The sequence below is a fragment of the Trachurus japonicus genome, chromosome 11 (assembly GCF_045865225.1).
Source record: "Trachurus japonicus isolate A0001 chromosome 11, Traja_1.0".
Taxonomy (NCBI): domain Eukaryota; kingdom Metazoa; phylum Chordata; class Actinopteri; order Carangiformes; family Carangidae; genus Trachurus; species Trachurus japonicus.
The window spans coordinates 21614048-21630017 of record NC_140917.1 but is presented as its reverse complement, the minus strand read 5'-3'; the positions used below and the strand labels follow the sequence as shown (position 1 = coordinate 21630017).

At 45.0% G+C, this 15970-nt stretch overlaps 1 protein-coding gene across 48 annotated transcripts in view; it reads right to left on the bottom strand.

The window, feature by feature from the left end:
* Positions 1 to 591: 591 nt before the first annotated feature.
* clasp2 (cytoplasmic linker associated protein 2) overlaps positions 592 to 15970 on the bottom strand; it is a 56494-nt gene continuing 41115 nt past the window's right edge. For 19 of the 48 annotated variants that reach the window (XM_085791721.1, XM_085791722.1, XM_085791726.1 and 16 more), the window contains 19 exons: positions 15619 to 15726; positions 15262 to 15324; positions 14529 to 14635; positions 14330 to 14353; positions 14036 to 14191; positions 13836 to 13927; positions 13443 to 13506; positions 11688 to 11851; positions 10836 to 10914; positions 8569 to 8712; positions 7645 to 7788; positions 7408 to 7514; positions 6642 to 6783; positions 4027 to 4204; positions 3735 to 3928; positions 3521 to 3649; positions 3046 to 3252; positions 2845 to 2961; positions 592 to 2209 (listed from right to left, as the gene is read on the bottom strand). In XM_085791721.1, coding sequence (XP_085647847.1) covers positions 2132 to 2209; positions 2845 to 2961; positions 3046 to 3252; positions 3521 to 3649; positions 3735 to 3928; positions 4027 to 4204; positions 6642 to 6783; positions 7408 to 7514; positions 7645 to 7788; positions 8569 to 8712; positions 10836 to 10914; positions 11688 to 11851; positions 13443 to 13506; positions 13836 to 13927; positions 14036 to 14191; positions 14330 to 14353; positions 14529 to 14635; positions 15262 to 15324; positions 15619 to 15726 — 2297 coding nt within the window. In that variant the 3' untranslated portion in view covers positions 592 to 2131. Of the gene's footprint in view, positions 2210 to 2844; positions 2962 to 3045; positions 3253 to 3520; positions 3650 to 3734; positions 3929 to 4026; positions 4205 to 6641; positions 6784 to 7407; positions 7515 to 7644; positions 7789 to 8568; positions 8713 to 10835; positions 10915 to 11687; positions 11852 to 12343; positions 12347 to 12628; positions 12689 to 13442; positions 13507 to 13835; positions 13928 to 14035; positions 14192 to 14329; positions 14354 to 14528; positions 14636 to 15261; positions 15325 to 15618; positions 15727 to 15970 lie in introns of all 48 variants that reach the window. The other 29 variants (XM_085791748.1, XM_085791753.1, XM_085791759.1 and 26 more) reach the window with 6 other exon arrangements.

Below are 15970 nucleotides of genomic sequence, written 5' to 3'. Positions count from 1 at the left end.
CTGGAAGTCATTTTGTGGAGAAGTATGATGTTACATGAAATGGCAACACTAAATTAGTAAGTACAAGTATGTCAAACTTGTACCACACCACAGCTCGTGGATGTCCACTCCTTAAATATAACCAACCACTGTATTTGCCAAAGAAGGGAACTGTTTTGAGGGCAGACAAGAGCAGAGCTGGTGGGTCGGACATGGCAGCAGGGAGGTCAGGGGGTTCACGGGTCAGACTGGTAGCTGCTGTATCCTGCACCCTCTTTAGCTGCACCTAAATTTACAGCCCAGAGAACAGATGCATACATGAAATTCAGCACCCCTTTCTCAAATAGCCATGTTGCATAAGACACAAATGTTATCTTTTGCACCACACGTCTGTATTGACCTGCCTTATCAACTAGTACACACTGTGAACACCTGCACATTTTCTTGCCAATGTTGGAAAAGCTGCGACCAAAGAATCATTGGTGTTGCTTATAAAAACCTTACATTTTTTTGTTAACTGACAAAATTTTGACAGCTCTGATTTGCACTTCTCACTTGGGCATTGTCCCCCCCCCCAAAAAACAAAAAACAACACAGAGGCAGGGCTTATCATTATCTGTACAAGTTCTTTATTTTAAGCACAGCTTTGTAAATGCACGGAGGAAACACAACAGTGAAAACTAGAATGTTACAAGAGGAAGGAAAGAAAGACACGATGAAGAAGAGAAAAGGGTGACATGACAGTTTTCTTTCGGAGCTGTAAATAATACATTTCTACAAATTTCTCAGCAGAGAAAAATAAGTGTGAGAGAGAGACTACGGCACGCGCAAGAGAGAGAGAGAGAAGGGGGGAAAAATAAAAACAAGGATGGGCACAGGTGCGCGTGTGCACCATCGCCCTGGGCGACTCTCCTAAATGACACCATTATTGGGTTTTCCATTTTAATATCATATATAGATACATTTCCACTATGTGATAATAAGCCATGTCCTGTCATACTTCATGTAGTAAAGCAGCGCGCACCCATCTTCCTCTCAATGTTCAGAAGTGGACTGATCCGAGATGAGCTGGGAGAAATGGAGGGACACCATGGAGTTATCTGAAAGGGGCGGACATTTTCACATTAATTTAAAACCCCAGTCACACTACTCTGACTCTCAATAGGACCCAGATAAAAAGTTATCTTTTTTCAAAAATTTAGTCTCATGCATAGCTAAGCACATAACGCCTCCTATACTTCAGAATCTGCCAATGTGTCTGTATTTGCTATGAGCAGGTATGACCCACTGTGACTCGCGTTAGTTAGTGTGCAGGGTTGGTCGGTCGTACCTTTACAGCTCATCAGCACCTTTTTGAAAGAGAGAACGTGTGTGTTCATGTGCGAGATAAGAGAGAAAAACTCCAGACGTTTAAAAACTGCTGCGGTAAAACCTCATTGCGTAAAATAAATCCAAACTATGACACAATGCAAATTTACATTCCTGTCTTAACCTGGCCCCCAGTTACTCACTGTTCAAGAAGAGAAGAAATAAAACAAAGACGGCACCGGTTGTTGGTCTCAGCGCTGTTTGGTGAACGTTGTCCCCCCGACCGCACCCCCCACCCCCCCAGAAAAAATGAGAACCATGCAGAGGCATCACTACATGTTGTTCAGAGGGGATACTGTTGTGTTCGCCACGTAAAGGAGAGAGCGGAGAGGACGGACTTTTCATATCTTCAAGATCCTTGAGCGATTGAACCAGGGTGGAGAATGCGACTGTATGTTTGCGTCTGTTTATGGTTTATGCAAATTTAAGGGTTCAGTTCAGTCTGAGATCAGGGTGGATCCTCAGCGTCGTGTCAGGAGAACTACAACACTCCTCCCCTCTGCGCCTGCAACCCCCATCTTTTCCATGTGGCAGTAAATGTGTAAGGACTGTGTGTACCTAGGCGTATGTGTGTGTGTGTGTGTGTGTGCGTGTTACTCTGCTGTCCAGAGTGCAAGCGAAACGTGTAGATGTAAAGCAGTTGGCTCCTGTGAGAGAGTGTTAACATGTCTGTTTGTTTTTTATTCTCGGCGTCTGTGTGGATGTGAGCACATGAGCAAATGTTTTATGTTTGGTGGGCAGAGTTGCAGTTCTGTGGTTGCCCTGCGGGAGGGCGCTGTGTCTCCTATAGACCCTCGGTTGGGGGTTCGCTGCCACCGGAGCCGGTCTGGGCGCGCTTGATGTACAGATTCAACAGCTTCAGCTACAGACAGAGAAAAAAAACACAGAAGAGAGGGTAAATGTAAATGTAACATGTAAATGTTTGTCTCTGAAGGTCACAAAATGTGTATCCAAGGTGTGTTCCTCCTGCTACCCAGCTGGGTAAGAATATGGTTTTTATGTGTTGTATCATGCAGGATCTTCATATTTTTAAGCAAATACACTTTGCATTTATGGCTGACACCGCTGGGACACATCTAGGTTTTCAACTATATGTTGTATATTTTTACTTTATGTCATAAGTACATATCTGTCACATGACTGTTGCTGTGACTATTGTTGGTGGTACTTGAGGCTGGGATGAACCTAATGTTGATTAAACAAACCATCCTTTAGTTTGTATTTTGATTTTTTTTTTTGTCGTTTTGCATATTCTTAAATACCTAAAATCTATCAATAACAGCAGATTCAGGTTGAATCAAATGTGCAGTTCAATACAAAGAACAAGTGTTACCAGGAATAAAGGACTGTGAAACATTGATGTGATGTTGCACATGTTAGGCTTTACATCTTGACACATCAGCTTTTAACTTGCTTAAAAAAGATCTTGAATGGTCACATGGAGTAGGAGCTATGTGTTTTAGGTTTGCACAGTTTAAAACACTGAGGTCAGGTCACCTTGCTGCTGGACAGCTGGCTGAGGTGCGGCTTGAGGTCCTCTCCGATCACTGCATAAATGGCCACCAGGCAGAACACACAAGCTTTCCTCACGCTGCTCTCAGAGTTGTCGTAACCCTGCTCAACCAGATAAAAAAAAGACAGGTTATAAAAGGAGTCAGAGAAAGCGATTGCGTGTGAATGTGTGGCTTAAATGGGTACCTGTAAGAGTCCTGGCACTATCTCAGGCAGCAGGCCCATCAGAGCCTCTTTGGGAATCCTCTCCACCACTTTGGTCTGCATCTTGATGGCAGCCAGGTTGATGGGGTACTCGGCCGACTGGATGATGGGACACAACACCTTGATGCACTGATCTGGACTGATGGACAGAGCCAACATGGCCGCCGTCTCCTCTGCTGCTCGAACCACCTGCAGGAACACGTGAATCAAACGTGAATTGTTCTGATGTTGTTCATGAATGAAATGAAATGAATTGGGTTGAGGTCATGATTGTTTTTAGGTCAGTTCTGCTCATTTGAAGGGGATGTGTCTAACTGTGTGATGATCCTCGAGCAGATGAAAACGTTTTTGTTTATTCAATCAATCCATATATAAACACAACTTTTGTTCCAGCTCTTCACACAAGTCTGAAGTTCTCATCATAAAAACTGTTTTGTGTGTGTGTGTTTAAATGTACCTCCTTGTGAGGGTCTTTGTGAGACTCCAGGGCCTTCATGATGGTGAGCTCTGCATAATTCTTGAACCTCCAGGGCTGCTTGCTGAGAATCTCCCTGAGCACCCGGAGAGCCAGCGTTCGGATCACATGCTAGGAGGACGGAAAAGATTCATGTTAAAAAAAGGTCGGGGATGTTTGCGCAGCGTCATCACAGGCTCAGAGTGAGTGTGGCTACCTCTCCGTCTCCCATCGTCTCGAGCAGGAGCAGCAGGATGGTTTTGAAGTGTTCATCCCACACCTGCAGGGTGTTCTCGCGAATAAGCTTCAGCAGCTCGCACAGCGCCGCCTTCCTCTCCTCGACGCGCTCGTTGTGATTGGACAACTCCTTCAGCAGCTCGGCCACCAGCTCCGACTGGTCCAGGCTGCTGTCTGTTGAGACACGGGAGACAAGAAGACGTGTCATTGTAATTTTGTCTGTGGTCGCTGTTTGCCTGTGTTTTTTTTCTCTCTGCGGCGTCTTTGCGTACCGTCGGTGAGATGTTCAGAGTCGTCCATGCTGGTGTCTTTGCGGTGTTTGAAGGGGGAGTCGGAGAAGTGCTCGCGGGCACCTCGGGGGCTGGAGGAGAGCAGGGGGGTGTTGAGGAGGGAAGTCTTGTTGTCCAGAGCCATGCGGCCGCCGTCCATCAAGTCTGACCCGCTGCCGCTCTGCAAGACATGACACCTAATGTTAGGGAGGTCTAGTCTTTAAAACCTTCACCTTCACATCTGCAGTTTGGTTAACTCAAAGAAATAAGGTAAAGGATGCCTTTCAGTTCGACTCCTTTAGAAATAAACCAAGAGGTTTAAAGTTATAGGAGAGAAGTTATATCGACTAACAGACAAATGATTCATTGTACACGTTTTGTTAACAATGGATCGAGGAGCAAAATCAAACTGACGGCAACTAATTCAGTGTTGCTCCTTGAGTATTTTTCTGGCATGTACAAACAGGACAACAAAGCATTTTATTCTGTACTTAAAGGTGTACAGAAATGGCCGTTTGTCCTGTTTGTCGCGCCGAGTTGTCACGAGCTGCAACACGAGTTTACCCGAGTAAGGAAAACGAATTTGATTGGTCGTTATCGAGCGGGCGGGATATTCAAAGCTTGGGGCGAGACCGAGCTCCGTGTGTGTGTGCGTGTCTCAGACGTTTGAATGACGGATTACGGATCCAATATCAGTGGCTGGTGAATCCTGTACAGGCTGACGTATAATCCGTGCGCCTGCATTATCCAATGCAAAAAAAAAAAAACACACTTTCATCCCGGATTTACTCAAAAATAGAATTTTGCACAAAGTTTGGCCTACATCGTCTGAAAGATGAGTTATTACACAAATTTTATGATCCAGAGTGGGCTCAAATTCAGTTTTCTTTTCTGTACAGCTTTAAGTGCTGAGGGCCCCAGGGCAGAAAGTGTGGTGTGTTTATCAGTGTGTAAATCAATATAAAAAAATATAGTTAAGATTTTTGGCATATAAATAAATTTTTTAAAAAAAGAAAAGAAAAAAAGAGTGGAGCCGTGCAGGTGTGCAGCAACTACAACCCTGAGCGCTATCCTGCTTTCACGTGGCAGAGATGTTGTTAAAACACCAAATTTAATTGTCTGATACGACGATCAGGGCCACTTTAGGTACATGGTGGTGAAATGGTGGGTTCAGTTTTCTTTTCCTGATCAGCACGCTGCTCTCCTGCTGGGATTCAAAACAAGGCAGCGCTGCAAAAGGCAATCGCAGAGCGAACCAGGTGAGCAGAAGAGCAGAGTGGAAGTTTAACGTGCTCTTGTTTCTGTTTATATTTACACTCAAACCGCTAAACGTCTAAATGTCTCAGTGGAGGTTTGTTGAGTCAGGTGTGCTGTGACTGGCAAGCTGGTGACATGTGGGATGGTTGGATTTCAGATCCATCTCATGGGGTAAATGTCAAGAGGTCACACCTCTGTCCCAGAGAACACCGTGTCCTTTAGAGGGTGTCTGGGTAGTTGGGGGGGGGCAGCAAAAAGACTTGCCATGACGTCTCAAGTCATAAATTTGGACTGAAATAGCAGAGTATAAGAACTTATTATAATATTTAAAGCCCGGTTCATAACAAACAATTAACAGGATTTTATCAGTAGCTGTAGAGGATAAAGTTCAGTCATCAGTCCCATAAACACTTTAATGTCTGACTCTCAGCTCCCCCTCTACAGGGGCTTTGACTGGGCAGATCCGATGTCAGGGTGACAGGCAGCACATGTAGGCAGCCATGTTTGTGTGTGTTTTAGTTTTTGGGAAACATGTAGTGAAACAGGACAATGTCTCTGAATGAGAATCCATCGCCTTTTCAGCTGGAAATGAAAAGCGTCCGTAGTGTATCCAAAACTGTCGTGGGGAGCGGGACTTGGCAGAGATTGTTTTGTCAGATCTTGTTTGCATATTCTTTGAACACATATTTAAATCATTACTTTGACATTTTTACACTGCTGTAATCATATACTTGTGCAAATGTCATGTGGCTGCTCGTGTTAAAACTGGATTTTACACTGCTGTTTGAAAGGCATATTTTCACAACCACCAAAACAAGTATTTAAAGAGTTTTAGTATTGTACAAAAACAATGACATCATATGACATTGGGCTGCATTTTATGTCACAATCGAATTAATGTGAACAGCTTGAAGTCAATTTCGATGCACAATGCTTCCTGCCTTTGCTGCATAAGACTGTATAAAATATTATCACCTCAGAATCACAGTCGATCAGGTTTCATGTTGGCAATGGAGCTGCACTCTATCAACTGTTTCTTCAGCACCTCTGCTCTTTTTTATTTGTTACTATGTTCTGACAGATTGTTGCCTTGGTAATTTTTACTCCCACTCATCAACACCATGACACTGATTGCAAATGTTGGCTGCTCTCGCAATCATCTGTCAATGTTTCATTTTCCTTCTCATTCTAGTGGGAAAATAACATGTAAAACATATTAATAATAGCAAAAACGTTTCTTTGAATCATGAGTGTTTTTAGTGCAGCTCTCATGGTTCCATATCAGACTCGATACACACCTGTACTGAAACTATTTAAATGCATAAACACACATACAGAATCCCTCTGTCTCCTCTGCTCACCTCCTCTCCGTCCCGCCGTTGGAGCGGATCGTTCATGTCCTCTTGGCTGCGGACGCTGAAGTTCTGGATGGCCTCAGTGACTCCCTTCAGCGAGCTGTAGATATCTTCCGAGTTCATATTTTCTGTGTCGTAGTCGAAAGCACTGGAACACACAGGAAAAACAGACACAATTTACAGCCTTGTCCAACTGTGCTGCTGAACATCATATTGTTATGTTCCTCATGTGGTGCATTGTTGTTGCAGAAACACATCAAGTAGTGTTGTGGTACTTGAGATCGGTCTTGAACACATTTTCAGTCAAACCTAAACCTAACCCCCTTGGTCTTCATCTTGACTCGGTCCCTCAAAATCTTAGTCTTGGTCGACTCGGACTTGGGTTAGGTGGTTTTGACCACAACACTGACATTTAGATTAAATCATTTTTTTTATTATTTATGGACTGTTTCACCCCTCTCATTCTTCATACTGTATAATCAGCTGAGGTTGTGCTGATTCTGAATATATGTAACATTTGGCGAAACCTCTAAATTACAACTTTATTAGTAACACAATGTTCTGAAAAGGAGTTAAGAAGAGAAATAAAGATCCTCGAGGACACCAAGTCAAACTGTGTCCCACAGTAGTTTAGTTCATGAACATGTGTAGTGTTTCTTCTCTTTTTACTCAAGTGCACATTTTGTCTTGTGTTCATGACGATTTGTCAATGATTGGTGGATGGATTTCCCATTTTCATGGATCCTGGTGAGTGAAGGTGTGTGTGTGCTACCTTGGTGAGGGGGTGTTCTGGGACGTGTTGGTGGGGGAAGTGACCGGGCTGGACCAGCTGGCCGGAGACCGAGGGGTGTGGCGCGTCAGAGGGCTGCCCATTGGCGCCTGAGGAAGTGACCGGAACAAGTTAACACGATGAAGTAGAGCATTCACGTTGCAGTGTAATGATCAACAAAACCTTTGTGTCTCAACTAGTGACACGTCTGAGACCCTTCAGTGAGTGTGTGTTGTTTACCTGTGCAGCGTTGCCAGTGTTCTTCAGGTGGTTTTGAAGCAGCTTGGTGGCTCCGTCCTGAAAGGTTTTGGGCAGAGCCGCCAGCAGCATGGTGAACTCTGGCGTGTTGAGCTGGAACAGGGCGATGAGCACCGACTGCGCTGCCTGGTACACAACAGACAAGACTTGTGTGAACCAAAGAAGGCAGCGATGCTAGCAAGATGGGGATTAACTGGGGGGAGTTTGAAAAGTCAAAGTGGCTTTTGACTTTGGCAACGCAGAATATCTTAAAGGGATACTTCACCCAAAATCAATAATTCACCAATTTGGAACATGCCAAGAAAGGGTTTGGAGAACTTTTGGAGTCATCAAAACGCCTTTGGAGTTCCAGGGGGGGTCCGGGTGGCAACGGATTTTCATATAATGGTGGCGGATAGAGTTCACTTTTGAGTGAAGTGTCCTGAAGCCACGACATGAAAAAGTCGTTCAGAAAAATTTTATTTGATCTCTGTTTTTAGCCTTGTTGTAGCAGTAGCTCCCAGTGGCTCTGTTGATGTTTGTGCGCATGCACGAGATTTGCTGCAAGATGTTCTTCCGTGTTTACATCATACATCCAATGGTTTACACAACGGCGAACAAACATCTCGCAGCAAATCTCGCTACTACTACAACAAGGCTGAAAACAGAGATCAAATTATTATTTTCTGAACAACTTTTTCATGTCACGGCTTCAGGACACTTCACTCAAAAGTGAACTCTATCCGCCACAGGGTCAGTACGGACGAGCAGTATGGAGGTATTTGGATGTTTCATAGTGTGCGTTTTGGATGATTCAAAAGTGAACTCTATCCGCCGCCATTATATGAAAATCCGTTGCCAGCCGGACCCCCCTTGGGAATTATCGATTTTGGGTGAAGTATCCCTTTAACGTCAGAGTGTCGGTACCTTTCTGACGTCAGAGCTCTTGGGTTCAGTAGTCCAGGTGATGATGCGGGAGACGGCCAACCGAGTCTCGCTGGAGTTCACAAAGTCTGGAGCATCCATTTGTAACGTCAGCGTCTCAATGTACTTCAGAATGGCTACCTTCACCTGCACACACATACAAATCATTAGATAACCTGGTCAGTAATGAAACGGCATGGCCAAAATTCACCTGAAAATACGTAAAAAACAAAAAGTAGGAACACACAAACACACATGAACGGAGCTACAAGCACACATGTGAAAAAGGTGACCACAGGTTCACAGTCAGCATGAACAACCACAGCAGATTGTGCATCTCTTGGAGGTCTGAAAATCAAATGGTGTGATGAATCAGTGCGAGAAGACCAGAGTGCATTCATGGACATGCTGCATGATGGAGAAAAATATATCAGTCAACATAAAAGTGATGACAAAACAAAACGAACCAATAAGTGCAAACATTCACTGCAGGCTCCGAAACGCCACAACAACTGACTCCTGCCCTGACTCCCCTCACTCACTTCCTCCTCCTCCGTCTTTCTAACAACATATTATGCGCCTCGAGGCCCAGAACCTCCTCCAAATCACTTAGCAGCGTCGTGCGCGCCATATAATTGCTCCCCCCGGAGCGCACTGACCTGGGAGGACTGGCTCCAGGCTGCGGCCTGCTCGTCTAGAGAGCAGGCGTGGCGGCGCGCTCTGGGGGGGAACAATTTTACCCCGGACCCTCCCCTGCCTCGCCCTCGCCCGCAACACGAGCTCCGTACAGGCTTCAGAGAGAAAGAGGAGAAGCACCGCGTCAATCAACGGAGAGGGACAGGGAGATGAGGACAGGGGATGGCAGGGGGGAGACAAGAGGAGAACAGGAGGAGGGGAGAGGGACGATGAAGAGAGTTCAAGAGGAGAGACAAAAGATTGCAACGTGGGCTTGGTGTAATTTAATCGTTCTCAAAATCTGCAAATACACAATGCAATTGTTTAGGCCACATGATGGCAGCAAACGACTGTAACGCCTGGTGTGCTGACATCGACTGATGGTTTATGAGGCTTCATGCAACAGTTAATAGGCTGGATAATGACTGCTGCTGCGCTGCTGAAATGCTCAACAACATCAACGTACTTATGATGTCTGTGTTACACTTTTATCACGATTAAAAGTAAAATACATTATCAGATAAATCCTGGTACTTATTCATCTTTCTAAAAATCCTCAGAGTCCAGCATTGGCATACAGCGCTGGTTCTTACTGATTTGCAGCATCACCTGTACACACAGACATATATTTACTGTCTCACATTATATTTGATCATATTGCTCTGCCACAGGCTGTGATGAGAGCTGAACAGAGACTTTTAGCAGCGAGCAATATTTTGGATTTCTGAAATATTCTTTGTGCCACACAATAATATGAATCTCAATGGGATTATTCCTGGTTAAATAAAGGTTAAATAAAAAAATAAAAATAAAAAAAATAGTTCAGTGTTTCCTAACTATGACAAAACACTTCCTGTAGTCTGAAACTGAAATTTGAGAGAGAGAACAGCAAAAATCTTTTTTAGGATTATTACATTTGTGGCAAGGAAATTGTGAAATTGTGACGCTGATATCATCTTTCATTGCCCAAGCCTTGTTGCAAGGGAGAGAAGCAGAGTGATAAGGAGGAGTGAAAGGAAGTATGAAGAACAGGGTTAAACATCGAGCAGGAAAGGGAGAGGAAGGAGGCAGAGCAACAGGGAGATAAAAGGGGTAAGGGGGAGTGAGGGGGAGTGAGGAGGAGTGAGGAGTGAGGGATGAACCACCAGAAACTGAGGAGAGGAGAAGAGAAGGTCGAGGGCTAAGTGAGGTGAGGAGTTGGTCAAACAGGTTAGTGAGCGAAGAGGAAGTGTGAGTTAAGGGAAAGGAGTTAGAGGAGGAGAGGAGAGCCTGAAGGAAGAGTCCACACTGCAGCAGAGCAAGAAGCCAGTGGAGCGGCTTGATCAACCGCTATCCAATCACAGCCCAGGATTCAGGGGTTTTGTGGGGGTTTGGGAGGCGGAGCCAGCATGGGCAGGTATGAGGTCATTTCAGTACAGCAGTTACCATAGTTACAGCATCTCTGAAGTGAATTCCCAGCCTTATGTCCATCCTTTCCATCCATCCGACCTTTAGTCAAACCTTCACACATCGGCTACATACACGCATATACACACACACACATAAACATACACAGAGAAAAACACACATACACACTGAATTAACTCGTCATTTACCTTGAGGTTGGGCGTCTGCGTCTGGTCGACAGTAAACCTCATGAGAATAGTGAACTGGAGGTCATTAGGGAAAGAGTCTCTGCAAGCAAAAACAGAAACCCACATCACAGTGTCAGAGGGAACATGACCTCAGAGTCCACAGGCGGAGATCAATCACTCTATCAACACAGTAGTAGGAGTGGGCAGCACTGTTCCTACAGCCTATTTATTCTTTATCATATTTTATATGTACAGTTCACTGTGCAAAAGGTCCAGGTGCTTGAGATGTTTAGATTCTTTACAAGTGATTCATTCTGTATCATGACAACGACCCATAACACACATAAAGAACTGTCCACAGTGACAGTCCACAGACGGTCTGGTCCCCACAGAGTCCTGATCTCAACAGCCACCGAGACATTGTTTTTGAAAGTGTCCACATCTCTGCACAATCCTGAATATTCAACAAATACTCTAATGCCGGCTCGGCTCGACTCATCCTTTATGCGTTTCCATTACATAAAAGTACCTGGAATATGGTACCCGTACAATTTTTTTAGTACCTGCTTGGCCGAGGTTCCAAAACGGGTGAAGCGTTACTAAAACATGACGTGTAAACAATGCAGACCATTGACTGGTCAGAGTCGTCACTAGCAGTCGAGTCGGTACCACGTCATGGAAATGCAAATTAATAGGAAACTAAACTTTTTGGGCTTTCGAAGGCTCTGAAAAGCCATCTGACCTTTTTTTGTTACACATTTTTCCTGAGGATCATGTTGAACTGCCACACGCAAACTTTCTTCTTCTGTATGTGCAGACTTGTGTTAATATTTAGTCATACACATGTCTAATGTATGTGAGAGCGACACCAACCTTGTGACATCGAGGGCTTTTTGAACTTTGGCCTGTACGGAGCCCAGCAGGTCGGCTCCCATCTTCTTCAGCAGCTGCGTGAGCAGGACAAACAACCAGTCCTGCAGGTCTTCCTTATGGACAAGTATGAAGTCAACCAGCGTCTCCAGGAACATGCTGAAAACCTAGAATCACACACAGTGTTAGGGTCACGCACGGGGAACGAGTCACTGAACCATTCACCTTTCCCATGCACACGCATGCAAACACAGTACACCTGCATGTACAGAGTTTTCTCTCTGTGAGAGCAGCATTAGTTCCTATTGTCAAGTTAGTGGTTATTCACGCATCACTGCAGCACACCCCTTTAATTCCCAATCACCAATTAAACTTCCATCACCCAAATTAATGAGAGTGTTAATATCATAAGACCACAATGAGAAAACAGACAATCTGACAGGAATTAGTGAACACCAATTAGACGGTGCGGTGACCTTCTCCACGTGCCAGTGGTTGATTTCCAAAGGACAGCGTAGATACAGGCAACACAGTGTGAGCTGGGTTAGTGAGTGTTATGGTGTTGCCATGGTAACCGGTCACCCAATCAGATTAATGAAGCAGATCATCATTCAAAAACACAAAAATCGAGCACACTAACACTGACTGGTCGGACTTACTCTCTACAGAGAGTTCCACAGTGGGTTGGCATGAGGGAAAGAAAGACACATCTGTTAGCATCCTGACAAATAATGTGCTGTGAACGTACACTTTAGACTTGCAAAACAAAACCTGTAAAAAACACTGAAGTATCTTCAACCAGGTAAAAGTCACAAAGTGAAAAACCTGAAGAGTTAAAAAAGAAACCAAAGTGGAGAAACATGGGAGATGAGAAAGAGGAAGTGGGAGCAGTGTGGGACAAAAAAGATAAAGGCAGGAGAGAGATTCACGGTGAGATGCAGTACCTTGAAGGAGGCTGAGCTTATACCGGATTCTGCCGTGCCGTACACCCTGCCGGAGTCTCGCTGAAATTCATCAAATCGTCAAACGTCAAACGAGGGGGGAAGGAGAGAGGCTCACACACCTTACGGCATGTGTGAGGCGACGGGCACTCAAAAACGCCGAGAGACAAGTGGCAGTGTTAGAGAGGGGCGAACCGCAGCTGGTTAGTCAGAGAGAGGAGCTGGCAGCCCAAACATTTGTGCGCTTGTGTGTGTGTGTGTGTGGGTCTGTGAGTGTGTGTGCGGTCAGTGTTTTGTCGCCTCAGACTGCAGGTGAGGAGGGAAAGAGAGGGGAGTGCCAGTGAATGCAGTGAGCGCAGCCAGCGGTTTGGCTGCAGGACAGTGACAGAGCAAAACCCACAGGACGACGGAGAGGGTGTGAGGTCACACGCAAAACTCAGGCGTGGCATGCTGTTAGAGAACAGTCTGTTGCACGCTCTGCATGCCTGTGTTGATGTTTAAGTGTGAATATATTTGTGTCTAGAAGATAATGGAACCTGTTTATCCCGACTTTTATCTCTAAAGTTATTTAGGTGACTAAATTTAATATCTGTGATTGCTGATGTGTGTCTGCGTGTGCATTAACAAACAGATGGAATAGTTCTTTTTCTTTGGCAGAATCCGGTACAGTGAAGGATGGTAGGATAAAAATAAAACAAACCAAAAAAAAAAAAAAATCATAGTAAACTCAATGTGGGTGAATCATGAACTGTGGCATGACAGTGTAAATGAGTGCTGCGTGTCTTTGTGCGGGTCCTTGCGCTACATGCACTCATACCTTACTGTGAGGGTCGGCAAACATCCTGGTGAAGATTTCACACAACCTCTTCAGCTCAACCCGACTGCAGAAGAAAAAAGATTCAGAATCAGAATCACTTGATTGATCCCCGGAGGGAAAATCTTTCTCTGTTGCAAACAAATCTCCTGGATAGTAACAAAAGCTATCAAGTTTTATAAATATTACTAAAATAAAAAGCAATAAGAAATAATAGAAAAAAGAATAAAAATAAAAAGATGAAAGAAAAACATTAAAGAAAAGAAAAAGAAAAATATAATAAAAATGTAATATAATATAATAATTAAAACAAAAAACTAAGTTAGACTGGAAAAAATGAACCCAACAGTCAATTTATAATGTGAATGTGACACATTTCCCTCCTGTGTTAATGACCTGAGGGTGCGTTGGTTCTTCAGTAACGCCTGAAGGCCTAACAGCCCCTCCTTCCTCTCAGACCAGTTGGCGCTGGCACAGCGATTCAGCACCTGGAAAAACCACAAACACAGACACACGTACAAAGGCCTGTTAGCACTTCTACACACAGACACAAACAAAGAGATTATACTGAACCCGATACAGAAGTGGTTGCTAACCTCAGCCACGTCTTCTGTCTGCCTCATGTAGGTCGGGATGGCTCCTCCGTTTCGGGAGCTGTAGGACCTTTCTGAGCAGGCGCTGGATGCGTCGCTGTTGGCGTCGTCATCCGAGTACATGCCGTAGTTCTCGTACCGCCGCCGCGCTGGCTTCTTCTGCGGGAGGGAGAGCGTGAAATTAAAAACAGAGGTCAAAGCGAGAGTAATAACCGGCACATGAAGGAAACGTGCACCTCTAGAACACACACGCTAACACACACGTCACACAGGTAAGAGGCAGGAGAGGAGGCTGACCTTGGACCGCATGTCTCCCAACAGCTGACAGCGTTAAACAGAGGTAGAACGAGGGGTTAGTCAACACACAGACACATTCCAGGAAGTGTGAGCTGCACATGCTGACAGCTAACTGGAATGTGAACAGAGTATCTGTGTGTTTCTTTTAATGTCAATGTGTTGGGTTGTGTGTGTACTGTATGTGTGTGTGTTTTCATACCAGTGCGTCTGCGAGAGCCTCTTCTACGTCTGAGCCCGTGTTGAGGACCCTCATGGCGCTGACAGAAGAAGAGAGACGACTGGACTGACTGATGCCGAAGCCTGTTCCTGAGGAGAGAGACGGACAGTGGACGAGTGGACAACAGAGGACACGTGTTAAAAAACTTCAAAATAAAAAGGTTAAAAGTCTGCAGACGCCCCCACTCATCTCTCATTTGTCCACTGATGATCCACTCTCGCCATCATCCGTCCTCTGACATTTACTCAACACACACACACATTTCCCATGAGCCATCCCTGTAAGTTGATGTGATGACTTGTTAGGTGACATTGCAGGTGGCACTTGGGGGAGGAGAAAGTATGATTGACATAAAACGCAGGAGAACGCATTGGTGTCCCCAAAAAGGAGGGGCAGAGCTGGACAAGGAAAAAACCAATGGGCGCAGGTGAAACTGAGAGAAATGGTTGTCGACTGTCAACTGAACGGGCGGAAACATGCGATTCCAGAGGAAGTTTCGACATCCTGGAGCAGAATGTATAAGAAAAATATAAAAAATAAATAAAAAAATAGAAACAACTGAAGCTGATGGGCAAGAAAAGAGACACGTTGACAAAATACAGGAGAGGATGCGTGGCACGAAAGAACAAAAATTAAACGGAGCGAAAAAGAAAAAGAAAAACCAAGGCGGAGTGGGTGGGTGAGGTACGGAGAAATAGTTGTACTCAGCCTTCACCTGCAGCCCCAAAAGCATCAGGTGTGTGGAGAGCTCCAGTGGAGCGAGAGTAGCTCCGCGTTGCTGCAACCAAATTCAAAACACACATACAGAGTTTAACATTCGCGCTCACACAAGACGACAAACACACACAACCCTCGCACTGATCGAGCAGGTTGTGAGAGTAGAGAGAAAGGCTGAAAAACATGCAAACACATGCAATTGATTGTTTTTTTTAATTTGCCTGTTCACCCTCGACTTTGATAACCTCACATACTTCACTAGGATTAAAAGAGAAAGTTTTTCTTCTTCGATTCTCACTCGTCTTGATTTCACAACTCATCCCTCGTGGGTAATCGATCCACTACTGCTACTCACCAAGTGGTGTGAAGGAGCGAACGGGGCTGGTGTCCCGGCTGCTCTCCCTGCTGGCCTCTCTGCTGCAGCCCTGACTCATACTGGGCCGAGGGATACGACTGCCCCGAGCTAACGCCGCCCGTGTTACAACGCCACACCGCAGCAGAGGGAAAAGGAGGACGAGGGGGAAAGAAAGAGCAGCAGAGGGAAGAGAAGTTTTAGGAGGAACACAGAGGAGGAGGAGGAGGGGAGGAGACATTAAGAGGACCACAAAAAGACAAAGAAGAAGAACAAACATGAGCGGTGACAAAGAAGAGGAAGAAGAAGATACATGGATAAAGACATAAATAGGACAATGGAGGTCAGAGAGACG